Source organism: Nannobrachium achirus (genome assembly GCF_963921795.1).
Source record: "Nannobrachium achirus genome assembly, chromosome: 18".
NCBI classification, from domain to species: domain Eukaryota; kingdom Metazoa; phylum Chordata; class Actinopteri; order Myctophiformes; family Myctophidae; genus Nannobrachium; species Nannobrachium achirus.
Window position 1 is genome coordinate 28,882,948 of NC_137825.1, and position 27,936 is coordinate 28,910,883.

At 42.2% G+C, this 27,936-nt stretch overlaps 2 protein-coding genes across 2 annotated transcripts in view; both read left to right on the forward strand.

The window, feature by feature from the left end:
• LOC308303012 (uncharacterized protein) overlaps window positions 1-6,342 on the forward strand; it is a gene marked incomplete at its 5' end in the record, with an annotated part of 68,693 nt that extends 62,351 nt beyond the window's left edge. Inside the window, 3 exons of the mRNA XM_080747331.1 lie at window positions 55-199; window positions 878-1,021; window positions 1,172-6,342. Of these exons, the coding sequence (XP_080603457.1) occupies window positions 55-199; window positions 878-1,021; window positions 1,172-1,447 (565 nt within the window). The 3' untranslated portion in view covers window positions 1,448-6,342. The remainder of the gene's footprint in view (window positions 1-54; window positions 200-877; window positions 1,022-1,171) is intronic.
• Window positions 6,343-9,399: 3,057 nt separating this feature from the next.
• On the forward strand, window positions 9,400-27,438 carry LOC308302629 (inhibitor of nuclear factor kappa-B kinase subunit alpha-like). Its single transcript, XM_080746894.1, has 22 exons — window positions 9,400-9,514; window positions 10,083-10,198; window positions 10,677-10,771; window positions 13,102-13,219; window positions 15,267-15,336; window positions 15,422-15,510; window positions 15,608-15,697; window positions 15,775-15,899; window positions 16,473-16,580; window positions 16,755-16,890; window positions 18,107-18,301; window positions 18,692-18,794; window positions 19,581-19,704; window positions 20,282-20,433; window positions 21,025-21,086; window positions 22,753-22,862; window positions 23,274-23,323; window positions 23,450-23,555; window positions 23,886-24,033; window positions 24,412-24,548; window positions 25,379-25,478; window positions 26,020-27,438. The coding sequence occupies exons 2-22, from the start codon at window positions 10,094-10,096 to the stop codon at window positions 26,083-26,085; spliced, it is 2,289 nt and encodes a 762-aa protein (XP_080603020.1). The 5' UTR covers window positions 9,400-9,514; window positions 10,083-10,093; the 3' UTR covers window positions 26,086-27,438.
• The last annotated feature ends 498 nt before the right edge of the window (window positions 27,439-27,936 follow it).

The following is a 27,936-nucleotide window of genomic DNA, read 5'->3' on the forward strand; positions in this document are numbered from 1 at the left end:
TGCGTGAGTGCGTCTACTGTTTGTGCTTATTTGTGTTTACACGTGTCTTCACAGAAATGCAGAGCAGATGCAGTCTTGGATCACGCGGATCAACGCGGTAGCAGCCATGTTCTCAGCACCCCCCTTCCCTGCAGCCATTGGATCACAAAAGAAGTTCAGCCGGCCTCTGCTGCCGGGAACATCCTCCAAACTGACAGAGGTACAATCATTTAGGCCGGTTTGCTTGTGTCCAAGAGATCAACATGTTCTTCATTCTTATTCTTTGTTCTTTTTCACCAAATAATCCCTTTGCTGGAAGTGGAATGGATGTATTTGATTACATACTGTAAGGCTATATATACTACTATTAGGCTACCGCTGTAGCATAGACTGTTGTATAATCTGGGTTTGTGTAAATTTGTGAATTATGAAATTGCGTTTGAATGTGCATTGCGTTTAAATGTGCGTAACATCAAGTATCATTGTTTCTCGAATACATCAGTCAATTGGGTGGACAAGTAAAAAACTAAACTGAATCTCGTGGATCTCTGGATCCACATTGGAATCGCAGTGGCTCCTGTGTGGGTCTCAGAATTCCAAGTCCCTTCGACTTCCATTATTAAAGTAAAATATTTCAACACGTATTATAACATGTATAATAAGTAACATTATGTCAAACAGTTTGTGGCGGTACTTGTGTACCCTACTGGCAGTGTGTGCACAAGACCTTTGGCACTTATCAGTCCAGTGATTTGCGAGATTAGCTCCAGACACACAGACTGACTGACTCTTATAGGAGGCTCTACGTCTGTAGAGCCACGCCGTAATGGAACAGAAGGCAGGAAGGAGGGTTCTGGTTGATCTGATGAGAACTTTGACCCTGACGTTTTGGTTGCAGGAAGAGCAGGTCAAATCCCACGAGACGCGGTTCCGCACCATCTCCACGGAGCTCGCAGAGCTGCGCTCGTACCCTCCTGACCGCAAGGTGAAAGGGCGCGAGCTGGATGAGTACCGCCAGCGCGATGAGTATCTAGACTTCGAGGTAAGTCAGGGTCCCCCGGCCTGCCGAGCTTCAAAAGAACTGAGGAATAAACAAATTTAGTCATTATTATACCAATTCTTCACTCCGGTACTCTCTCTCTCTCTCCCTCTCTCTCTCTCTCTCTGCCACCAAACACCTCCTTCATCCTAGAAAACGCGATACGGCACCTACGTCATGCTGCTGCGGGCAAAGATACGGAGCGGCGAGGAGGACCTTTCTGTGTTTGAATCCCAGCTCCTGGAGGACAACGCGTTGCACAGGGCCCACTCCAGCCCCACGCTGCAGGACAGCAGCCTGGCCAGCCAGACCAGCAGCGCCAGGGACACCAGCAGGGCCAGTGGCGGCAGCAGCAGCAGCTGCAGCAAGACGACGCGTCAGGAGGGCCAGGGCCAGAGACACAGCTACCGACAGGCCGTCAAGAAGTGAGGCGGGTTGAGGGGGGCCCTAGGAGCGGCATGGCGCTGCGCTTGGCCAGCGGCAGGCTGTCTCCCTGCTCGGGGCTTTGATTTTGAGAATTTCCTGTAAGCGTTCGGAGCTCTGCTCTTTGAAGGGGGAACACAGGAGGGTCTTACCCTCCCGCACCCCCGAAATACACACAACCACACACACACACACACACACACACACACACACACACACACACACACACACACACACACACACACACACACACACACACAACTCCCTTACGCACACAATCCCCTACACACGCACGCACACACACACACACACACACACACACACATACAACACACATACACATACACATGACACCCCACCCAGCTTATGTGGCACCCTACACGGCAGCCCGATCTTCTTGTCCACAACAGGAAGTGCTGATCCCGTGACTGGGCTGATACCAGGAAGAGTGGTGGGAAGGTTCTCACATTTAAAATGAGGTGTCAGGGGGGCAGGCACACTGTACTGTGCTGGTGAAACAGAGGATGATCTTGGAAGGAACAGTTGGGGCGGGGGGACCATACAGGGACTTTTACATCCAGCGTCTGTTTTTTTGTTTCTCCCTTTGCTTCTTTCCAGGCACCTCTCCAGACAACCCCGCATACCTTATCTCTTAACCTTCTTACTCTGATTTGGGACCAAACACATTTACGCATCGGGAGTTACTGTACCACCGCCACGCCGGTCCCATTTTAAAGCGGCGGGATGCTCTCTGGGCTTAACGTTAAACGTCAACAAGGTCTTAAGAGTCATTGCATTGCTGTTCCCTTCTTTGCCACATCACAGAGGTGTGTTCACATTCCACGGGGGGGCCTGCCTGTATAGCTCTAGATTTGGAGCTCCTGGGGATTTATTTAGCTAAATGTGAGAGGTGGTATCAAGTTGAATATCAACACGTATGGACTGACCACTGACGATGTACGAGACGCACAGGATCAGAGCTGAGGTTGGCCTCAGGCTGGGAGAGGAGGCAGGAGATGGCAATTGATCCTCCCTTGGTCTCCTCTTGGTTCATCTGATCTCAGACCAGAGGAGGCTGGCTGCGGTTCTCCCCTCTTGCCAATAACGGTCCTCTGGCAGACAGTGTGACGTCGTGAGATCATCTAGAAGAACACTCAAGTCAATGCTAAATTGCATCTCAGAAACGGGAACGCCATCTTTTGACTCCCCGCAAACCCCTCCGTCCCTCCCTAAACAAAACAGCTGTCTCCCTTCCCCAGTTGCTTCTGTCCCGTGGTGTGCTTCTATTCTCTTTCTTCTTCTTGGCTGAATGTTGTTTTGATTCAAGTGATCCGCATGCCTGCATCCAGCATCCAGCTTATTTTTAGGCCTTTACTTCTTTGGCCGATCAGGGGAGTTTGGGGGTTGTTGGTGGCAGAGGGCTCAGAGACTTTTTTTGGTAGAGGGGTTATATAATCCTTTATCTTCATGCTAGTGTTTAGCCATGTTCTCTGCCATGTGAAATCCCTGTGTGTACTTATAAACTCATTTTCGAATCCCTGTTTTGTCACTCACTGGGCAGACCTTTGAATGTTCTTGTTTTTCAATATTTTTAAAGTATTTTACAGTCGGTTGGTTGATGTCGAGCCTACCCCTCCTTCTCTTGTGTAATGTATGTCCAATGTATGATGAAATATGCTACTGAAAATATATTTATGAGGACTATGTTATCCATATTCTCTGTAAACACACAGGTTATGTTGTATATAAGTTGCCAGCCAATGTATGCTTATATTGTATGATACCTGACAGTATATTTACGATATAATCAGCAAACTAATGTGAATATGCATTAAGTATGTATAGTTGACATTCCTTATACCTAAAGTTCCCAAAAGTGTTTCATGATTTGCATTCTAGATTTTCTTTTTTATTTAAGCGATAGTGTGAACGTAAAAGGCAACAATGCTGTGTAATATCTGTATTACATGAATGCTTATGTACGTACAGTATGTATCAGAGAATTGTAAGTGATCAAGGATATATATACGGAAGTCGAGTAGTATGGAGTATATATGGTACTAATGACTTTGAGATGTGCTATAACCTAAGCGCATGAGTATAAGGCTTAATTTATAATCACACTACGGTGTATAAATTAAGCTTAATTTGGTCATCAGAGATCCATGCTCGGTCACAGAGTATGTGAAATATGAAAGGAAGACAATGAGGTGGGGAACTTGCCACCAAGAAACAATCACTGCTTTGAATCCTGAATAATTTTGTGGGTGGGGGGAAAAGTGTGGCCATTTCCATCTCTTGACGCACCTTCTGTTAATGATTTGCTGTTGAGGTGTATAGCCATTTTCTACTCAGGCTCGAAGATTACAGCTTGAACAGCTGCAATGCCAGCATTTTACCAGCAGGGAGGGTTGTTTGACATTCAGTTACTTTATAATTATGATTTGGTCCCCACTCCCCACTTTTTTTACACTGTGTATTTGCACATACATGACATTTGTTCTCCGCATTTACCTATCCTATAACTACTAGGAGCATTGAGCGGCATTGGTATGGCGCTCAGGGAGCAGTTAATCGTTAAGTGTCTTGCTCAGGGACACTTCGACACATTGCTGGGGCCTGGAATCGAACGTGGGACCTACAGCTTCCCAGTAGGGCTCTTTAACCATTCAGCTAATAGCCACCCACTTTTTCAGCCATATGAACACCTGCGCTACTCATGCATGGGGTAGTGCAGGAGGGCTATGATACAGGATGTATTTGAGTCAGTGTGTGGAGTGTGTGGTGTGTGTGGTGTGTGTGTGTGTGTGTGTGTGTGTGTGTGTGTGTGTGTGTGTGTGTGTGTGTGTGTGTGTGTGTGTGTGTGTGTGTGTGTGTGTGCGCGCGCGCGTGCGTGTTCGCGCTTGCGTGTGTGTGTGCACACAAAGGCATTTGCGTACCTGTGTGTGTGTATGTCTATTTACAGTACATGTGCATGAATACATGTTTGAGTGTGTCCATCTTCCTGTGGGGACTCGTGAATGTCATTGTATGCATGCTGTGACCATGCTGGCGGTTCAAAAGAGTCAATTCCATGTGGCTGTAGAGATCATTCTAGTCCAGTGTCACGCTGTGCAAAGTTCTAAGAAGAGCAACATTCATTCAGCATTGTATGTGGTTCATTCATTATGTGCAATTTTATATGTACATGTACAACTGAATGTTTGGTCTGAACTTAAGCACGTTTGCCTTTGATGTTTGCCTCTTTTTCCATGCCACCTTATCTGCGTGGCTGTTTTAGCTCTCTCTCTCTCTGCACTTCCTCTCTCCCATCCGTGCGTTTGTTTTTCTTTGCAGAAACAATCCCCCCACCCTAGCATAGTTTTAACCACTTAAACCATACTTACTATATCTGCTCCCTTTTTCCCTGTACACCAAATGACTTCGTCGAAAATTGCTGATCAGCAAGCTCACAACTCATCGGAATGTGACGCGTTGTGATCTTGTAGATCTTCTATTTTCGCCCAAGAACAGGGACGTTGGGGTTCAAGCGTATCATTTTTCAATCTGATCTTTTTTGGAAAGATGCTCTGATCAGTTAAATGTGTAGTATTTGTATTTCGTCCACATTAACTGGTGACATACATTTTACCTGTTATGTACCATTTTGTGTATTTATTGATAGTCTTTTACTCTGTTGTTAAAATGCAGCCAAACTGTGGGCAGCAATATGTTTAGTGCCATTCTAGGTCTGCTAAGGGGAAGGTGTGTATCTGTGATATGACTGGGGACTTTATTGAGGATCTTACCCAAATAAGACCAAAAGTGACGATGCATCTACTTTGAATCAACTTGCTGGATGAACGTTAAGTTTATAGCTTGTATGGTCTGTACAAGTCACGTGCAGGGCTCTGTATGCTGAATTCTTGTTTTTTACAGTATGGTGAGGTATGCATACTGCAGGTTATGAAAATCTACTGTATCGTGTAGATGTATCACAAACTGTGATTATCTGGTCATGAAATAAAAAGCAAAGCAGTTCTCTTAGGAGCCCCTGTTTTCACGGAGGTCTCCAAGGCCCCTATAGTACCACCACCACCGCCAACCTCAACTGCATCTTGTCGGTGTGTAATTTTTCCATCACCCACATGTGACATCACAGAGCAGCTGCTGCGTCTCCATGGCAGTGGTTTGCATGGAAATCGCCAGTTCCCTTGGTGATGGCTCTGTATGTGATGCTGAAATAAAAGCCTTGCTGGCGTATTACAGAGATATATTCCAGACTGAGAGAGTAAAGCCTAATTTGTACTTTGCCGGACAGCAGTGCGGCTCACCCAAAAAAAAAAAAAAAAAGATTGACAGGTGTCACCCTCGTATGACAAAATATACATTAGGCTTTAGATGCCGGAAACGCTCAAATCTGCAGACATTTGGGTGAACCTTTTCTCTCACAATGCTAATCTGTGCTACTATAATCTCTGTTGTGCTCTAACCATTCCAGCCTAATTTCTGAATGTGATGTGTATATAAAGCATGAGATAACATGTTCTGCTTTCATTTATATTAATTTTAGAGTATTAAATGAAAGGTTAATATATATACAATAGATCAGCATTGTTTGTCTTTCAGGTCATGGTCATTTTTTTCTATCAACAGGAATGAAGAAAATGGCTATATTTAAAGCTGTTTTATGCTCTTTAGAGAATCAAACCAGTTCAGACACAGGTTTTACATGGAGGGGTCTGATGATCTCTGATCCATTTCCAAATTTTTAGACGGGTGCAGATAATGTCATGTTCATTTTACGCTTTACCTAGGCTATATGTGTCACTGCCTTGTTCAAACTCACCAAGGAAATGTTATTTGTGATCTTCTCTTTTTTGGGAGGCATAGAAGATGAAAATTAAAGTGTTTTGAAAGTTTGACTTTGTCTGTGTGGTCTCTGGAAGGTAAGTCCACATGCAACACATTGGACATTGGGTCTGCCTGCCTTTAATGATTAAACTGTTGGTTCTTCATTTGTGAAAGGAAATTAAATAAGCCAAATTCTCTTTCACATTTCAATAATTCAAAGCAAGGTAGGTATATAGACCAGGACCAGATCAAACAATGACAACCTCTGGAATATCAGTGTGATATTAAGGCTCTGTTACAGTGTAGCCAGGGGCGTCAGATGGGGGGGGAAGTGGGACTGAGTTACTAGGGCCCAAGGTGGAGGGACCTTAATTATTCTATACTTTAGCTATTGAAAAATAGCAGATATACAAGCTCAAAGCGTGGCACCGAGTGCCGCGCTGCGAGCTTGTAGATCTGCTATTTTTGAAAAGTTGTGAAAATGTGTGCAAATCTTTTATGTAACTTTGTAACAGATCATCGTGGACTCACTCTTGTGCACAAACACAAAACTGGAGCAGGGGTGGAGTGTCATAGGCGTGCATCTGGAGGTTTAGTGGTAACTCACAATACATATAATTTTAGGGGTCCTTCACACAAAAAGTTTGAGCACCACTGACAAAAGAATCACGATTGCCACGCTGCGAGCTTGTGCTATTTTTCAATAGTTAAAGCACAAAATAATGCGTAATAATGCGTTCCCAGTCTAAATGGGTTAAACCCCCTCCCCCTATGAAGAACATTCATGGGGGGCCCACAGTGAATCCTTGTGCCCAGGGCCCAGAATTTGGTGCGACACCCCTGTTTGACTCTGACCTGAATGGAAGACAACCTTCATTAGTCAGTATCATAATCATTGATAAGATTGATAACACTTGGAGGAGAGTTGTTCTTTCCTGATGACATCACCTGTGATTACTGTGCACTTAACCAATGCAGCTATATCATTTAAAATGTTAAAAAAGCAAAAACACCTCCTGTCAGATCTCGGTAGCCTTGGGCGGATACCAGTGGTTAATGAGAAGCAGCCTAGCCATAATGAGATAATTTAGATTTTACTTTGACAGATGGTGCCGTTTTGAAGTAGGAAGAAGTAGCAGACAGTAGTAGACTAGTAGTAGTAGTAGTAGTAGTTTTTTTGATTGAAGAGTTTATTAGCACAAATGACAGCACAAATCACTGGTACAAGATCAACTAAAAGGAGATCCTGGTAAGCTGGAGATCCTGTTAAGCTTTACGGCTTATTTACACAGGAACCACTTTATGTATATAACATTGAAAGACAGACTGATAGGACATAGTAGGCTACTTTACATAGGATAACATAAAACGCAGAAAAATGGGGATAAGGTGACTTTTCATACACATTTTGAAGGAGGCCAGCACTGCTTTAAGGCTTGCGGAAGGGCGTTCCACTTGTTGGTGGTATAGCTGGAGAACGAATTAGAGCCTTTTATAGTGTTAAATCTAGGTTGAACATGATTAGTGGAGCTGCCTCTGGTGTTATGATCGTGGACATCCTTGACCTTTAGGAAGTAGTTTGTCATGGGTATCTTGGAGGCAGGGCAGGAATTTCATGGAGGCCATGGCCGCCGTTGCCCCACAGTTTGGCATTGTGCCCCTCAAATCAATGGCATATGACCTAAGGCCACAGTAGCCTTAATGCCCCAGCTGACTGTACCACTTTCTCCTCTGTCTCTTTCTTGTCAATATGTAGATAGTAGACACCGGTGTCTCTTTCTTGTCATGTAGAACACCAGTGTCTCTTGTTGAGCTTCTGAAATCTTAACTCCCCCGAGTCCCCATCTTTAAACCAATCCAGTGACTTTGATTGGTGCAGTGCTGCTGAGCATGGATCAGATTGTAAATACTATCATTTATCTATTTCACTGCAGATTAGGTTATCATTCCTAACCCTTAAATTCAACAAATTCTTTCAATGGACTAAAATCTTGTTTTATTTTGATGCCCTGGCATAGTTGGCCTTTGTGCCCTCAAAAAATGGACAACACAAAAGGCCAAGTGGCCTTGACCCTAAAGCCCGTATCAGAGTGTACGGTGGAGAGCTATCCACCGCAAATTTGAGGTGGAAAGCTTTCCACCTCAAGTCAGAAAATAAGTGCAGGCCATTATAGTCACGGCCCAGCGGGCCCACTGTGAAGTCCTTTACCCCGTCTAGACCGGTTCAGGTCGACCAATCAGTGAACGGGGTGTAGAGCCTGTCTGTCTGATAGTAAAAACAGAGAGATGTGTCGGTACTCGCGGTGGAAAGCTCTCCACCGTGAGGAATGATGTAACGTTGTAGTTTCATGACTCAAAAAGACTCGAAAAGACTACACCGCGGTGGAAAGCCTTCCATCGCCCAGGCGACTATGATGCCGGCTTAAAATGACGAAATTCCAGGCCTGCTTGGATGTGTAGTGTATCTTGTACACAAGGCCCATTGCAAGATGCTGTACTCTGTCAGCTACTTTGAGTCACCCCAAAGTAGTAGTACAGGGGTCTTCAACAGGGGGTCCGGGATCCCTAGGGGGTCCTCAGAGTTACTACAGGGGGTCCTCCAAATCTTTGAGTGATAGAAGCTTTTTTTCTCCTTTTCTATATTAACTACTTCAACCTATATTCAGAGAACCTTTTAGCCAAAAATAGCAGATCTACAAGCTCACAACGCCTCACGCTGCGAGGTTGTGAGCTTGTAGATCGGCTATTTTTGGCAAACAGGTTTGGTGTAGAGGGGAAAAAGAGCAGACTAAATACAGAGTGAAAGGTCATATTAAGTATTGACGGTTCAGGTGGTTAAATATCTGAAAACACAAATTGACATGAATCCAAAATACACTGATATTTGTGCTGTCAAACGATGAAACTATATGGAATCTGTGAACAGGCTGTGTTGGTCATCTCTCTCTCAACTAAGGGGTCCTTGGCCTGAAAACGTTGAAGACCCCTGTAGCAGACTAGTAGTAGTAGTATGTGTTGTTGGACTCCTCCATGATATAATAGTTCTCAGGTTGGAGCCAAGAGGCTTGTCATACTGAACCACGCCCCCGCTTTGCTTCTCAAGAAACACAGCCGGGGTTTCTGGTGACGTCACTACTAGGAAAGTACACATTCTTATGGCGATGCACTGAGCTGAAAAACAACAAAGATAATCTTCATTTCCGTGGGGAAATTATCAATGACACTTTAGTATAACCACAGGTAGGAATCACGACGTATTCTACCCTTAGTTTAACTTGAATATTGGCGTTGCTTTGTGGCGCATCGTTCTTGAGAAGGCTTGTTTGTTTTCATGCTAGGAAGCTACGCCACCGTCTATGTGCTGCGATGCAACTATGGAACACCAAACAACTACGCTAATGCTAACTGGTAGATAAACTCACGAACGGTACCCGTTGGATATATAATATAATAATCCTAACTGTGTATTACTGTTCATAATGTTATTAGATAATTCGACTGCTATCCCAAACCTCAGAAATGCCATCGCAAAACGTCAATCTAACAACGTAGTAGATTTGCTTTAGATCGACTGTCTAGTCTAGCCTCTCCAGGATGTATTCTGCGTCTGAGTTGTGATGAATTCATTTCTATACTGATGTTGGAGTATTGTAAATTGTCAGGTTGCCAATCTCGACATCATGAATTCGTGATCAAGCTGTAATTGGCCCCAACAATGCAACGAACGCTTTATGCACGTGTCGCTGTTAAGGTTATCATCTGTCAATCACATGTTTCCAATGATGTCATGTTTGTATTACATTTACAGATTGTTTTACAATGGAGAAGCCTCCTTTCAGACAAAACCAAAATTGCGGACCCTGGGACTTTAAAGAGAGGCTGGGCATGGGCGGGTTTGCCCATGTGTACCTCTACCAACACCATGTAAGCGAAACCATTCACACATATAGATCATTTACATAGACTGGTAAAAATGCCACCACTATCTATGTTATGTTAATATGTTATGTATTGTCATCTATCTATGTAACGTCTCACCAGAAATCACCTGCAATGTTATGTCATTAAAAACATAACTTCTTGTCACCTTTTGAGATGTAAGATCAATCTATGCAGATCTAAGTTGATTTCTTGTTGTGTTATTTAGATTTGTTTAGGCTTGACCACAACTGCTCTCAGCATTAGAATATTTAGATAGCATGTTGTTTTTTTTAGATAGATGCTAGGTTTGTTGTTTATCTGGTATTCTTTGACGCACGATTGCTTTCTACGTATGTGACCATTTTAGCCTGTCATTTGGGTTCACTTCGGTTCATGCCATTTACTCTGATTTTGCACTTGTGTGCCTCTCTTATAACAGTATCTGCAAAATGCCTAATGGAATGTTTATTTTTATTTTTAGGAGACGAATGAAAAAATTGCTGTTAAAATGTGCCGTTTGGAGTTGACACCCAGAAATAAGGACCGATGGAGTCGAGAGATCCAGATCATGAAAAAGTTTGTACTTGTTTGTTGTCCTCCGTTCAAAGTCTTTTTTAAAGTATCAGGGTGAAGGCAATTGGTGATATTATGTTTTAGTCAGTCTGTCCACGGCTAATCTAGAAAACTGCTGGACAAAGAGCAGCCAAAATGTCTTGTTCATACTACCAGCAGTATGACAAGGAAGTCAGTGTTTTTCACCATCCTGCCGATAAGCCCAAATATAGACTTCCGCAGTCATCAATATAAAGTCATTAGTATGACATCTGAGATTCTCTGGCAGAGAGAGATCTGTGTTCCAGAATTCTGAAACCTTTTATTAATGCAGATTTGACTGTGATTGACTGAAAATCACCAAATCTCTGTATCTGTCTGTGTATGAGTCTCTCTGTCTCCCTTTCATGCCCATAATTATTATCGGTTTGACTTTCCCTTTTATTTCCCTCATATATGGAGATCCCTGATGGCATCAATATGATTTCATAGTAATGATGTCATAGACTGGCCTCAAAGTATTCTTAAAACATGTACAACGGGTATCACATGACTGGAGGGGCATGCGTTCCCAACGGGCAACGTTACCTTCCTCTTGAAAGGCATTATGCTCTAACCACTACACTAGGGTGCCCCCCCCCCAGCGGGTGTCAGCATAGAGTAATTTAATTGACTGTAAATGTTCTGTTTGTCAGGCAAGTGATGATGATGGGAAGACTGCAGTAATATTTGATTTGAAACCAAAAAGTAATAGGCAACATTAAGGATTCATGTGTTAGACTTACTCACCATAAACTGTATTCATAATTCTGTTGTTACTCAACTTAAATCTTCAGGGCCTGAATTGCTTGCAACTAAAATTCGGATACCATGAATGGCACCATGGTGGCCTATATCGTACAGTGTGTGTATGTGGTATGTGGTTATAAGTGGCAGAACGTCCTCATCTAGGAATTGACCCCACCCTGCAGTGTGTACGGAGCATGTTTATTTGTATACGAGTAATCTCTATGAACATCATCCTGACAGTGCATAGTACTTGCACATCATTTGGCTTCTTCGGCTTAGTGTCCCTGAGCTCTGAAACAACATAGGTAAATAGTAAATACCTATTAAATGAATAAAGATTATTATTATTATGCTGAAAGAATGGTTTGTTTAGAAGTAAGGGAAAGAACGGAATAATGTAAATGTGTGGGTGATGACTAAGCATACGGCAGCAGTAATGTAGTGTATGTTTTAGTGGCAATCTGCCTGCAGTGCTGAGCAACGTGATACTGTATGGTAATGTTATACAGTTGTGGGAAATGGCAATGGCAACCTTCAGGTTTCAGTGTTGCACTGAATATTTTCCCACACTGTGCTGCTATATTGTATTGCTATTACACAGTTAATGGTATACTATATGCAGGGGATAGTTTGGACATAAGATTATGTATAATTTCACCAATGAGTCCTATAAGTGTATAGGAATTTGTGTATTGGCAGCTTTTACAGTTTCACTGTGTAAATTGACAGTGCAAGGACAACAATCTCTCTTATTAAGTACAATATATGAACGGTACAATGTTATCCCTTACACATTAAAAAAATTATACATTTGCGCTTTTGAGGAATGTAGCTCACTGTATGGTTGAAGCTGTATCAGGAATTTACTACCCTGTTTTGGGCATGTCATTACAGGTTTACATTTTCAAAATGTTTTCCATTTTTCAAAAATGGCAGAGCTCCAAGCTCACAACGAGTTGAATTATAGATTGGCCATTTTCCCTATTTAACGTACAACAACAATCTATATAGGGCTTGATTAATTAAAGGCAAGCGCAATTAAACTCTGGTTTGGGTGTCATGATTGAACTAGGTCAACTCAATTGGCAAGATGTATAAGTAATGATTAGAAATTGATACATTTTGCATTACAAAACCCACCACAGCTTTTTTAAATGTAATTAAATCTTTTAAGAAAAATGTGAACTTCATGTTGATTTAGCGATTTGTATTAGGAAGAAGACCCAGATTTGTCAAATCAAGGAAGTTTTGACATTAAATAAGTAAAAAAAAAAATGAGCCTCTCAGGTTTTAAAATGTTTTTATTTCTCCAAAAATGACGTTTTAGCTAATTAAAAATAAAAAAGGCAGAACCAGGGCAGGACAAGGCAGAAAGCCTGCTGGTTGGTCAGTCAAGGACCAATCAGAAGGCGGACAAAGGGTGAATTGGTCTAGTTACATCATGAGACAAGGCAACTACTACCCAACCCTCCACCAAAGTGTAATTTCCCTTTTAATAAGCAATCAATAGTGCATTTGTCTACAACTGTATAATAAGTGTTGTGGTGTTGTTTTTTCCCCTTCAGGTTGAATAATATCAACGTAGTGACTGCCAGAGATGTGCCAGAGGAGATGATGCACATAGCCTTAAATGATCTTCCACTGCTGGCTATGGAGTACTGTTCCAGGGGAGACCTCAGAAAGGTATGGGCCGCATTGTTTCTCAATCTGTGGACCAGAACCTCCAAAAGGGCCAATAGGATGTTCTGAGCTACTTGGGGGCAAAGAACTAATGTGTGTTAAGTTACTACTTCCACAATCAATGCAGAATACTGTGATGCCTGTTGACAACCACATATCACACGTTGGGAGTAGAGGGTAGCACAGGTCCAAAAAATGGGATCTGAGCCGAAATGGAACCGAGGAGATTTGGACCGGACCGAATGGCCCGAGGAAAAATACAGATTGTTTAGCCCCGGCCCGAAATGGATCCGATAGTGGTTGGATCCGGTCCGAACCGGAGCTAAACTAAATTGGACCCAGAGCCGAATTAAATTAGCCCCGACCCTAAAATGGACCCGGGGAAAACGGACCCGATCTGGCAGGGTCTTTGTCCGATGCTATATTATGCTTATTTTTCAATATTACTTTGAGACTAGCAGACGCTTGACAGAGCGCAGCAGCGCAGTGAGCGGCGCTGAGCGCACCTCGCCCGCCTCTCAGAATAGGCGAGCCATCAGCGGAGAGTTGCGACGCGTGCCGTGCGTGCATTATACAGAAAATCTTGAACTCAGTCCCGACTCCCAAGCTGAACAATGACAATCACAGTGATATCCACAACAAACACCAACCTGTCCAGGCAGTGAGTATGTTACTGTCCAGTTAGTGTCCACGCAGCTCGCATCACAAAACTTTCCTCCTCCTGCGCGCTCTCGGCTGCCTGTCAGAATAATCACAGACAGGGACGTGCAGAGAATGTTAGAGAGGCAGGGGCAGACATTTCTAAAAGGGCCTTTTAGAAATGTAACTGAAGGCTGCATTCTCTTGAATGCAGCCTTCAGTTATGATATGGAAAGGACCCGGGGACATTTGAATTTATTTTACCAATGTAAAAAAATGCATTCATGGTCTGAAGAGGGCACTTTTTACGGACGGATAAAAGGGCAGGGGCTCAAGCCCCCTTTGATGTCTATGTGTGCACCTGGCTGATCACAGAGACGAGACTCAGCTGGCTTGCGCGTCGGTGCGTTTGTGTTGCAGATAGACAGATTTTCGCCAACTTTATGTCGCCCGTCCCCACAGATGATGTCCAGAAACATGTTCCATATAGGCTAAATGACGTTCCAACCTGCATCTTCCAGCCAGATGGCCTTTGTTTGTGTTTCACCTCGCAAAAAAAAGCCCTCCATGATTTTCACTTCAGCAGCAGCGCAACGCTTGAGATTGGATGGATGCGCTGAACAGACGATAATATGGATTTGGGAGCGTAATTACAATGCATGTCTCATTAAAAACAATATATATTTTAAAGTTGAAGGATATACATGTTTAAATCTCGGGTCCTCTCGGATCCTTGTGGGTAAATGCATTTTGGACAGCCCTGAACGGACCCGAGGCAATTAGACCCTACCCTACCCTACCCCGAGGGACAAGTGAATATTTTAGACCCGAAACGGCTCGGGTCTCGGGTTATCGGGTCCTGGAAGACCCGTGCTATGCTCTAGTTGGGAGTACCATTTTTGTTCCATTTGTCATTGTGGTCATAACATCTTCTAAAACCCTTAGTTTTCACACTGCCCTGTGTGTAATCCTCTGTTAAGCATCATTTAATGCAAATCCTACTCCTAGGGGGATGCGGAAGGCACAGAGAAAGGTTCCTGCGCAGCACCGGGAAGACTACGAGCTATATTTTCATCCATGCCTTACCCCTTATCCCTAAACTTCTTTGCCATTTTTTACTATTTTGAAAAACATTTTAAAATACTTCAAATAGCCAATCTACATCGACAGATTGTAGATCAGCTATTTGATCTACCCAGTACCTGGGTTAATTGTGAACCACAACAATGATATGAGCATAACCGGCTCTGTGAAATTAGAAATGTCCACATAATATGTCCTCGAAGTCAGTTAATTGTTCAACAATACAATTGGGAATATAGTCGGCCTTTTTCAGTTTGACTTCAGGTCTTCAAGTGTATCATGTATGGCATATTCTACTATTGAAAAACATTGTCCGTTTTTCCCATAGGTGCTGAGCAAACCAGAAAACTGTTGTGGACTGAAAGAGAGTGAAGTGCTCTCGCTTCTTAACGATGTCGGTATGTACAGTACATTGCTGAATACAATGTTCCTCTGTCTTTCGTTTGTGTCATTAAATTAATACAAGTGGATTTTGTGTTCCAGGATCCGGCATCCAGTATTTGCACGAAAACAAGATCATCCACAGAGACCTTAAACCTGAAAACATAGTGCTACAAGATGTGAATGGAAAGGTTTGTTTTGTTTGCATAATTATTCTGGGTTGTTTTTGTGTTTGTGTGTATTAAGTGCTGTCCTCTAAAAACATTGTTTTTCTGTTACTTTGATCAGCTTGTTCACAAAATCATTGACCTGGGTTACGCTAAAGACCTGGACCAAGGCAGTCTTTGTACCTCCTTTGTCGGCACACTCCAATACTTGGTAAGCACATTCACAATTGTGTTATTAAAAGAAATTTCATTGAACATCGACAATTTAATGCACCGTTTCTTTGCCAGGCACCAGAGCTGTTTGAGAATAAGCCATATACCGTTACGGTGGACTACTGGAGTTTTGGCACTATGATATTTGAATGCAGCTGTGGTTTTCGGCCCTTCCTGCACAACCTGCAGCCTGTCCAGTGGTAGGTGGAGATGAGTAGAATACAGTGTCATTTTAAACATCTTGAGAAAATCTTTATTTCAACAGACATAGGTGAGATGGCGGATAGAAACATTTTTGACTATTGCTGACTGAGAAATGACTTTTTGATGATGTTTGTGGAAATCACACTAATAGCTGACATTAAAGGAGCTAGTCAACTTTTTCATTGTAGGGCCGACACTTTGTTTACATCCTAGTCCATAGACTAGAATGTAAACAAAGTGTCGGTCTGACAATGGCCAAAATGATTATTTTATCATTATTTTATGCCTTTTGTGGTCATTTTTGAATAGAAACACATATATGAAGCTTATTCTTTTATCAAATATTTTCGAAACATATTTTTTTTAGCATCCGTTTTTTAAAGAAAAAGTTGACTATAGCTCCTTTAAGTAACTCTTACAGTGCAATAACCGACCAAATTTAAAGTACCTTATCAAACCAGAAAATCTTGGAGCATGATCAAAGCTTTTTTTTTTTTTTTTCTCATTTAAATGAAATCAACATATGATTTAGTCCATCAATAACCTTTTTTTCCCCTTTGTGTACACAGGGCCAGCAAAGTGCGTAATAAAGGTCCAAAAGACATAATGGCAGTGGAGGAACTGAATGGAGAAGTCAAATTCTACACACATCTGCCCTACCCCAACAACCTTAGCAGGTTAGAATCACATGAAAACTACCTGTTCCATGTAAACTGATTATTGCTTCTGTGCTGTGGGACAATTTCTCTGATACCTCAAAAGACATTGTATAGTCGCAGTCAACACACTCTGCAACACACTCGCAGTCAACACTCTCTAACATAACATATATTTTTGTTCCCAATAAATAGGACACTGTTGGATCCAATGGCAGCTCTACTACAGCTGATGCTTAAATGGGATCCTGTCCAGAGGGGAGGCAAAGTCAACCCTGACAACAAGAAACCACAGTGCTTTGAAGTGTTGGAGCAGATATTAAGTATGAAGGTCAGTCCCCCTGCACTCTGAGGGAACGCGGACATTATTTGTTGGCCGGCGGATCTCGCCGCGTCCTCCGACGTCATTTTGAGGGGTACATGACTCCTGCTGCTGTCTGCTTTGAGTAAATGAGGAGGGACATGACTCCCCCTGCTGTCTACTTTGAGTAAATGAGGAAGTGAAATCATAGTGATTTTATCATTATAATGGATAAGCCTAAACAAACCAGTTCACATGAACAATACTGATGGAAAATAAGATATCTGAACGGCTACATTTATTTATACAATTAAAATGTCATGAGCCAGCACAGTTATAGGGGGGTTTGCCCAGACTTCTTTTTCTTCCGATCACCAAAAGAAGTCTGGGTTTCTGAGGTCAGATATCCTTTAATCTTAAAAGCTTGATGTGCAACGCTACACAACTGTTTACTGTGTGCGTGGCAAGCACATTACAGTAAAACCATGTTAACACCTTAACTCTTTTACTGCCTACTTAAGGATTTTTATAGTCTGTTCCCTGCCATCAAAGTACCATACCTTTGCGATTTTATAGAAAAATATCGATCCACTATTTCCAATCGTGATCTTGTGTATCTCTCATAGAGTCGCGCAAAAAATATCTGCAGAACGGGCCATTACAAAGCGAGAGCACTGTAAACACTGGGTCGGGACCCATTCGTGGGTTGCGGACACATTTTTGTGGGTCCCTTAATTTTTGGTTTCCTACATTTTGTTTTAAATTATTATTTCAAAGATTTTAATAAATAAAGGAGAAATCTAAGAAATCCAATTCTTTAGAAAACAAATGTTTAAGAAGTAGTGAAAATAGAATATCTACAAGGTCACCACGCGGTGCGAAGCGACATGTATCTTCGATCGCTGAGAAATGCTTTTTTTCATGGCGACTCTGGGCCGTGACGGTCGGCTGCGGTTACAATTTTTCTTCTCCCTGTGAAAGTAAACATCCTGATCTACATGCAAATCTAGTGAATTTCCACAACATGGACACGATCGTGGCTTCCAAGGCTCTTCAAAATAAAGCGCAGTGAATGGTGCTAGCCATGGCACACTGTGTTTGGATGATTACAAAAATAATAGCACTAAAAGTGTTAATAGTCTTTAAATGAGCTCTTTGCTGCCTGACAAGGGCAAATGTAATAGTAATTAAAACATTATATGTCATCAGATAATGTTTCAACAAGTGTTTCATCTTCTGCCACCAGATCGTGCACATCCTAAACATGACCACGGCCCAAGTCCACTCTTTCCAGCTGGCCCCAGAGGAAAGCCTCCACAGCCTGCAGAGGCGCATTGAGGCCGAGACCAATATAGAGGTGGTCAATCAGGAGCTTCTGCAGGAGACGGGCGTGTCACTGGACCCCAGGAAGGCTGCAGCGCAGTGTGTCCTTGACGGGGTGGTAAGAAATTGCCCCTGACTTGTTCAATACTATGCTTCTGTTTGAGCATAATAGCTCATTGCACTGGCAAGATCCATGTACAGATTTAACCCTGTTGTTTCCATCATTGCTGTTAAAGGAATTTAGCAAAGATGAATCAAGAATGGGACTGTGAGATATGTTAAGATGGCACGATTAAATACAAAAAACTCAAAGACTTCTACCCTTTCCTCCTAAACTCTTTAAGAAATGTAATGTTGTGAAGAACCCTGGCTGGTCAACAAGTCAGTTCGTTTACACATGACAATATTTATCTTGGCGTTTCTTCAAGCTTTTCACTGTATCACAATAGAAACGGCGTAACTGTGCAGAGCATTCACTTTTTTATTTTTTTATTTTTTACTTGTACAGAGAGGTTGGGACAGCTACATCGTATACCTTTTTGACAAAAGCCTCACCCAGTACTCTGGCCCTTTTAGTGCAAGACAGCTGCCTGATAAAGTCAACACTATTGGTGAGTACCGTTCAGTGATTCAGTAATCTTCCATTGATTCAGACATAACTCATGTTTTTTCGAAGTGTACCACTCCCCTCCTTGTGCTATTTATATGGGACTGCTATTCAACTGCTATTCAAGATTTTCTTCTTGCATGTATCACAGAGCACGTATCTCTGTCTGAGCAGCAGTCGAGTAGTTTAACAGTTCACGTGGACCATCGAACGCCACCGACAGCTTTCTGAAATTTTAGCAGCATTGCTAAAATCCTGCATTTTAGCTTTTCTTCTAAGAAGTCTTTTTGAGCAGAATTAGCTACTATAGTCGTGTGATCAAGACAGATCTGTCCGATATTTCATATTTCATCCTGTTTGGCTAAAATTGGCTTCCAAAGATTGCAGGATCGGCCCGTTTTGAACAAAATGCCTCAAATCATGTGTGATTGCCATGACATTTTGCACATTTATAAAGTGACAGTTTAAGGATTTTTTAATACCTCTAAAATGACAAATTAAACATTGGCCACATGCTTAAAACCCGTCGCAACGCTAGGCTTTGTGAGCATGTAGATCTGCTATTTTCACAATAGCACTGTGTTATACAAAATGTAATGCCTCAACTCTTAGTGCTCCTCAGGGTGGGTGGGTCCCCAGTTAAAATATGATTATCTTTGGGGGTCACAGCCTGAAAAGGTTGAGAACCACTGCTCTACTTGACCTGGCGGAGACTTGTGCTCTGTATCACTTTTTCTAGTTAAGACATACATCTTAATAATAGAAATCTGGGGCTTTTCCAACATTACAGTGCAAGAGGCCAAGACCCAGCTGCCCCTGGTTGCGCTAAAGAAGGTGTGGGGTGAAGCGGTAAGCTACATTTGTGGTCTGAAGGAGGACTACAGCAGACTTTTCCAGGGCCAGAGGGCTGCCATGTAAGTTAACAAGATCTACATCAAACAGTAGGCCTTTCTACAAATAATAGTATCTCGTAGTGTTTGTTTTAATATAACTGGGGTACTAAATGGGCAGAGTGTACTGCATCAGTACAGTTCACATATGTACAGTATGCTATAAGAAATAGATAATATTAGTATTTGAAGATACAGTAGGGATCACTTCTCAAGCCCATAAACCCAGTGCTGTTACTCAACACAGGTCACCCATGTCACACAATGCAGCACAGAAAGTGTAGCAAATCTTGTCTATAAAATGGGGTTGGTACACAGTAAAATCCATTTGTACACTCGACTATGAAGGCAACAGTAGACGAGTCACGAACGGGTCTCCTGCTTGGTTTCAACACTGCTGAAAAGCAAACCTTGTAGACATGAAATAATTATGTCTACCAATATGTAACCCAAATGTTGGTTACTTACTCAGCTTTACTATACCAAGCTTAAAGAAGCCTTATGATTAATTTATACCCCGTCATATGATGTTGTGTGTCGCCAAAAATAGCAGATCTGCAAGATCACAACAGGTCATGTTTACTTGCCCGTGTTTCTCCAGGCTGAGTTTGCTGCGCTACAACACCAACTTGACCAGATACAAGAACAGCATGTTTGGCTTCTCCCAGCAGCTGAAGGCCAAGCTGGACTTCTTCAAGAGCAGCATCCAGTACGACCTGGAGAAGTACAGTGACCAGATGCACTATGGCATATGTGAGGAAATGACCAACAGACAATATTGTCTTTTAAATGTGTTTGTCTTTATTCCTCTCTTTGGGTTACTGAAAAGAGCATTGCGGATTAAGGCTGGGCAATATTAGGAGAACCTTCTATATTCGATAACGTTGTTGAATACCTCAATATCGATATTACTCACAATATTAGTCATAACAATCGCATTATATAGTTTTGAATGTTTTTTTTTCTGTTTTAGGTCCACATCCTGCCTAACCCAGATAATGAATAGCATATCCATGCATGCACACTGCACAGTACACATAGAATAAATACATTAAATGACTTATTTCCATTTTCCAACAATGGTTTTAATGAAATAAACACACATGGTTACAGATGGACTGCTTTTAGCATGATGTGCTACGTGCATGCATAGTGTGTCTGTTAATTCAATTGACACATACACCAATACCTAATTTCAAGAAGTCTTCGTCAATATGTATACCTCACATGTTGATCGATACATTTTCGATATATTGCCCAGCCTTATTGCAGATTATATATTACTATTTGATAAGTTCATAATGAGGTTTGGGATAGATTGTAATATGTATGGATTGTCTACAGCCTCTGAGAAGATGTTGAAAGCGTGGCAGGAGAATGAGGAACGAGCTGCGGCCTTTGCACAGGTACTGTATCAATTAAAAGTAACATAGACTCTTTGTCAAATGAAACGTGTGCCTATTGGCGAAATCAGTTGGCTAGAAACATTATAGCCTTGGTGGAAAATAATGTTAATACCAATTCGGAATATGTAATTAACGTTTTATTTCTGTAATAACATTCATGGTTTTGTTTCACCATGTGACCTACATTTGCTTGTTAGCCAGCCAACAAGATTGATAGTGCAGTGACACCTTGGGTGTGTTTGTTTGCCAAACAACACAACCAATTACATTTTCTCATAACTTCCTTGTCTTCAGCCATGACGCTTAGACAAACCATCTCTTCAGCTATAGTGTCAGGAGGGTGCTCTGAGCACTGCCGGAGAATTTGATTAGAAAACAGTTGAGTAAACTGATTTCATTTGCTCAAACTATCTGCCATTAGTGGCGTTTCCATAAACTTATTCGAATTAGGGAAGCGAATTATCAGAAATACGCATTAAGACAAAGCGAATTTAGCATGTTTCCATTTGCGGGTGTCATTCGAATTAGCGACGTTCGCAAGAGTTGATGGGGCTGATTTTTTTCAGACCGAACCTGAGCACTGCACCGTCTGCACTTCTGACTGCTGTGACTCGGTCGCTGTCTAGTAGTGGGAAGAAGGGATTATGCAGTCATCATCATGGCCCCAAATAACTTTTAAATATATTACAATTGGCGACGAGTCTCTTACGAAATTGGCAAGAGTTCCTCTCAATACATAAAGCTACCGGTTCACCGGGAAAACCGCGGTCGCGTCGCTGCACAGTGCAAGTTTCAGCGTCCTCTGGAAGGTCAGGTGGCCGATCTGCAAGCTCACAACGCGGCGCGGAGACGTGGATGCGAGCTGCTGTGCCTGTGAGCTTGTAGATTGGGCACTTCAGGCACGCAACACCGTGGGATGAGGAAGGGTTCGCTCGCCACCGATGGCTTGAGGTGAAAACGGGAGGAATTTACACACGGTCCGTGTCACTCCGTGTGTAACAAACAACAGGTTTGTTTTGTGGGCTAACGCTATACCATGGACAAAGCGGCAGGGGAAATGGACCTAGAACGTCATAATCTATTCGCATTTATTGTCTGACCCGTTTCCATTCACTTAAGCGCATTTAGTTTATTCGATAAAGGCTCAAAATCCTCCTCCTCCAAGCGGATAACTTTTTTTGCGGTTAATGAAAGTTTATTCGCATTTTGAAGTGTTTCCATAAAAACATTTTGCGAATAAGCCGTTAATGCGCAAAAAGTGGCTTTATGGAAACGCCACTATAGTCTCGACAGATGGTGATTAATTATTATTTCCTCTTATCTTTGTCTTCGACAGGCCAGTGGGAAAAGACTGCTCCTGTTAGTCTGTGTGTTTTTGATTGTTAACAGTACATGTACAGTCAAAAACTATGCTAAAAGGACATGTTGTCTATGTCTGTCTGTGAGGAGCTGATTTCAGTGAACAGACTGCGCCACCATGCCCCCATGGCCTATAACTCTTGAACAGTCAAAAACAGTAATTAAAATACTTTTCAGCTGGATTCTTTTGATCATGATGCAGAGGCGCTGCCCATTTCCATTTGATCTAGCTTGATTTGAATACCATTTGACTGGTCACTGGAACATTGGGGTGAAATTTGTGTGTGATACTTTGTGTGGTCTGCAGGTGGCAGAGGTGAGCCATCTGGATGAGGAGATCATGGCTCTGCACTCTGAGATTGTGGAACTCCAGAGGAGCCCATATGCTCGACGCCAAGGAGACAAGATGGAGCTGCTGTGAGTATCAAGTAGCGACATGTACATGTACAGTACACACACATGTTGTTTACCTATGCATTCTGAAGAAACATTTAACCACTTAAACTATATATCCTTCGTTAACCGCGGTCAACCGCGGCCCGCCAATTTTTTCCCCTGTACATCAAATCTCTTTACCGAACTTGAAGCTCACAACACATCACAGTGCAATGCGTTGTGTGCTGATAGGGTTCATGTGGTTACATTCTATTCTTGTATGGTCACATCACCATAGCTGTATTTACTAAAACAAAATAAGTGGGGGGGGGGGGGGGGGGGGGGTGTAGTCATGTTTGCATTTCTATTCACTTTAAAAAAGGAAAAATCTTTCGGTTTTACTAAAATGTTTGATTAATCATGTTGGTTAATAATTACATGTTGTCATTGCAGAGAAGAGAAGGCCATTGAGCTGTACAAGCAACTGAAAATGAAATGCAAAAGTAAGCCATCGTTTTGGAAAGAATTCTGTGCAGATTAAACTTTTCACCTAGGCTACAAAGCAGCAGAATCAAATTGACTCCATAAGCAGTGCAGGCGTTCATTTGTGTTGTACTTGCCCCTCACAGTGCCCGAGCCGGACGTGAGCAGCGACAGCTCTGAAATGGTGAAGGCCATAATACAGACGGTCCAGAACCAGGACAAGGTCCTTAAAGACCTCTACACACACCTCAGGTTGGACTAACTTTTTAACCATAACATTTTACAAGACATTGGAAGTAGGATATTGTCTAAAAGCAACAAGTTTTGAAATGAATTAATTTCTTTAAAAAAAAGAAAAAGAAAAACAAAGCCAGACAGCCAAAATAGGCTCCAAGCTAAACTTATTTTCCCAACCTTTGGGCAGCACAAAGCTAACTCATTTTCATCCTCCCCTGACTGGACTGTATCATCAAATCATACTGACTGGACTGTATCATCAAAACCATAAATGCCAACCCCTGGGTTTCCCCTGCCTCCGCGGCTGAGCCCCACTTCTCTCCTGTCTTTTTAATCCCCTGACAGTAAGATCCTGCTCAGCAAACAGAAGATCATCGACCTGTTCCCTCGCATCGAGAAGACGTTGGAGAGCATCAAGGATGCTGATAACACGGTGATGCAAATGCAGATCAAGAGACAGAGAGAGTTCTGGCACTTGCTCAAGATAGCCTGCGTAAGTTGTCCCCAGCTTGGCCTTATCAAACGGATGCTTTGTTTTTGCAGGCTAAATTAGATTTTCTTTTCAGCATTTCTCGGTTTAAGTGATGATCGGAGGGAGGGTGCGACATCATTTATGTAATGCACCAAAATGACATCAGGGTATGTGGTCTTTAACAGTGCGCCTCAAAGCACTAGTCTGAATTCAGTGCATTTTAATTTGGCAACTGTCCATGTTGTCGCTGCCCATCTTGCCTCCCTTGTGTGGGGCAGGGTTTCCTCCATAGCTGGCTTTTGTCTAAATATGCAGGAAATAAACAAGGAGTCTGTCCAATGCCTGCAGAGAGGATGCGTTTATAGTATGCTTGTCTGACAATGTGATCTCTGTACCCAGGCCCAGAACTCATCGCGGCACACTATCGCAGCCAGTCCAGAGACGTCCAACCCGTTGCAGGTTTCCCAGTGGTCCCAGTCTGCCCAGCCTGTCAGCTCCCCACACCCCCTCACTTCCCTGCCTGGACCCAACGACAGGTACAACATTGAGTGTTTTGTTGGCTTGTTGTTCGTTAGATTTTTCTTTCAGTGGCCCAAGATAGCAGGAATCACACACAGTGAGGTCAGGCAGGACAACACACTATTTAAAGCACACTGTAACACTGCCACGTTCATTTCTGTCATCATGGTGGTGTTGTGAACGGTTAGCAATGTGATATTTATGATCGTAATAACCTTTTAACAAGGAGACACGCTACCCCCTCAAGCCAGTTTATATCCCCTTTGTCTGCTGGTTCAGTGTACAGCTTTGTCTAAAAAAAATGAATATTGTGTCAAAAGAAATCATTGGAAGCAGCAGATGCCATAGCATTTCAAATCATCACTGAATGTGGAAATTTCACACTGGACTTAAAGCAAATCTGACTTCAGAAGGTTGACATTTCTCTAATTGTTTGAGTGGTCTTTCTTGTGTAATGTAATATTTTGAGATATGATTTTTTTTATTTTCGTGAGCTGTATACCATACAAAAGAAAGGTTTTGAATATTTCACTGCATGTGCAATGTATCTAGACTATATGAAAGTGTTTTACAGAATTACAGAAAATAATGAAATTTAGCTTTTGAGACAAAGCTGTATTACATGATTATCTGTATCTTTTCTCATAAGAATTATATTAAGTACTTAAACTGTAGCAACCCAATTCTGGGCATGTCATAATGGGAACACTTTTGCAAATAAATAGCTATAGGACCATGTATAGACCCCTGGGGGACGCTGGTCAGCTAAGTATATAGGAAATATGTCTAATGTATGAGTGTAACTCCTTTGAGGTGGGCCCAGCTGAGTGTTTTTCCTTCCTTCCAGTGACGCAGCCCCACGCCTGCTACAGGAGAACCAGAAGTACCTCAGTCAGTTGACCAGCCTGATGCAGGAAGCTGCTGATGACCAAGCCAAAAGCATAGTGGTGAGATGATTCATCACCTCAGATCTTTTTATTTTTATTTTTTTTACAGCAAAATCCGAGACTTATTTTAATGAATAAAACTTTTAACCAATCAGTATGGTCGAATATGTTACTACAAAATGCAGCAGTTGGTCTCCCAACTCTTCCATTGAGTCATTAAACCCTGGTGTTGACAGGTACTGGCTGAAGCCCATAAGCACTTGATATATCTCCCCTGGCCAAGCAGGGATTTCATCTTGTATGAGCGGTAGAATTTTTGGTCTCGCACTTGAGAGAACAAAACTTAACAGATTTTATTTCAAGGATATTTGGCCATGCCAAAGTTCAAATGATATGTGTACAATTGCCACGCGGACTAGTAAAACAATGGATGTGGCTTAATTATGATGTTTCAAAACGCTGTCAGACTAAATTTCACAGGTTTGAACCCTGCAAATGTGTCCCAACAGCCATATCAGATTGAAGGGAGGGTATATTTATATATGTATATAGGAGCGACCATTACAGCACAGTTTTCCTCATTTTTGTAATTTCTTTTTAGGACCAAGACTGGAGCTGGACGAAATACGAAACTCTATCTAACAAATTGAAAAAGCGAAACGCCTAAGACCAGTTATTAAAAGCACCATCCAGCTCATCCCTGCCTGCGCTAACACTAAAGGACTGAACGCTGTTAATGAAACAGACGTCGGATGTCGATGTTGTACATTTATACCTGAACTATTCACTTCAACGGATTTCCTGAGCCGCTAAAAACAAAGCAAAACACAAGGCAGATGAACACATGTGCTCCATGGTGTCCACCCGCTCCCTTTGTCCGTCACTTGGTGCAAAGTTTGATTGATGATTATTATCGTTTTTATAAGGGGTAAAAGGGTAATCCGTGTGTACATTCCCTTCACAACAAGTGTCACACACCACATGGATGTATTTCCTTAGCATGATTCATGTTGATACTTTTGCAATGCCAAGCGGACTGTAGCATCGGATCATAAAAAAAAAAGCGGAATTCAGGGTTAAGATGTGTATTTGACAGAGTGGACGTTGCACCCTGGCCAACGGGTTCAACTTGCAATGTAATGCAGCAAAAACAAAGGAAGTGTTTTGGGGTGGGATGGGATGGGGGGTGTTTAATCAAGCAAACGGCACTTTGATACTCCCATGTATCCTTTGAAATCAGATGTTCCAAATGAAACCCTGTTAGAAATCCATCATATCGGGCTGTTTCCCAATCTCGAACAAGACAGAAACTGTTAACTTATCGCTCACTATCAAGTTGATATATTTTACTATACGCCCGTGGATTCTAAGGGGATAAATTATACGTCTTTCTTTTTTCTTTTTTTTTTACAATAATTTCTATTGGTAAATTCGTTCGTTTTTCTTTTTTTTAATGCAAAGTGTTAAATATCCCAGGCAGAGGCCTTTGTTGTGATTTACACGACAAAAGTGGCTGGCCATTATCTGTTTATACTGTATAATGTGTCTATACTGTACATCTGTGTTTCTAAATGTCGAGCAGACAGGGCGGGTCGTGTCAGTGACCTCGTTAATGTGCACATTTCTTCTCCACTGGATGGCTTTTATGAATGGACGTTTGCCATGGCTCCCCCCAGGAGCATCTCGCCTCAATGATGATCTTTGTTTGATTTACAATGACAGTCTTTGAGATGAGATACTCTGGTCAAAGCCATGATGGAAAATCATTGAATGTACTATGCTTACACTCCCAAATGTGTAAGCCTAGCCGCCGTGTGTAACAAACAGAAGTGGTTACTTTGTGCCAAGAGAGAAATCTGCCTTCCGACGTTCCGAGGTGTATTTATGAAGGTCAAGTGCAATGGAGAGATTATTTTTTTGTATTTAAGTGTCATGCTAACATGTCCGTTTTCTTTGCGATTTGAGTGTTTGTTTTCCATCCGATGGTTTGAGCCTGTCTATAAACGTTTACTTTTGAGTAATTGCATTGTAGAGAGATCAGATGTTTGCCTGGTATTACAATAAAAAACGACTTTGGCATGATTCCAATCCATGCTTGGTTTTGCCCTTGGTTTAAGCTTGCACTTTATGTGAATGTGCCACCCACCAGATGAATTGTATCTCTGTGCTAACAAAGTTCACTTTATATGTTCTGTCTGACTAGTGAGGCAAAGCTGTGATTACAGTCGGTGTCATACAAGCACCAGTCACCATTGTTACCACACTGAGTATCTCAAATGGAAGAGTTTGGACTTTACAGTGTGGCTTGCAGTTTGTCTTCTCTAGTGAAAGGAAAAGCTGGAAACAATCAACATAATATGGGTCAGCTGCGTTCTTAATGTTAAATCCAGAGCGATGCAGTTGTTCACCAGTCGGTGATTAATTATGAGTCACTGATGTAAGCGCATTATGTTTGTCTGAACCTCTCTCTTCCTTCCCATGACCAGTTTTAGTTTATTGTTTCTGTTGAAGGCATCCT

Excerpts from the sequence above, each read along its gene's own strand:
- LOC308302629 (XM_080746894.1), top strand. The coding sequence starts at position 10,094 with ATGGAGAAGCCTCCTTTCAGACAAAACCAAAATTGCGGACCCTGGGAC. Across the intron at positions 10,772-13,101 it reads GAGATCCAGATCATGAAAAA|GTTGAATAATATCAACGTAG; the intron begins GTTTGTACTTGT and ends TTTCCCCTTCAG. Across the intron at positions 16,581-16,754 it reads TACCCCAACAACCTTAGCAG|GACACTGTTGGATCCAATGG; the intron begins GTTAGAATCACA and ends CCCAATAAATAG.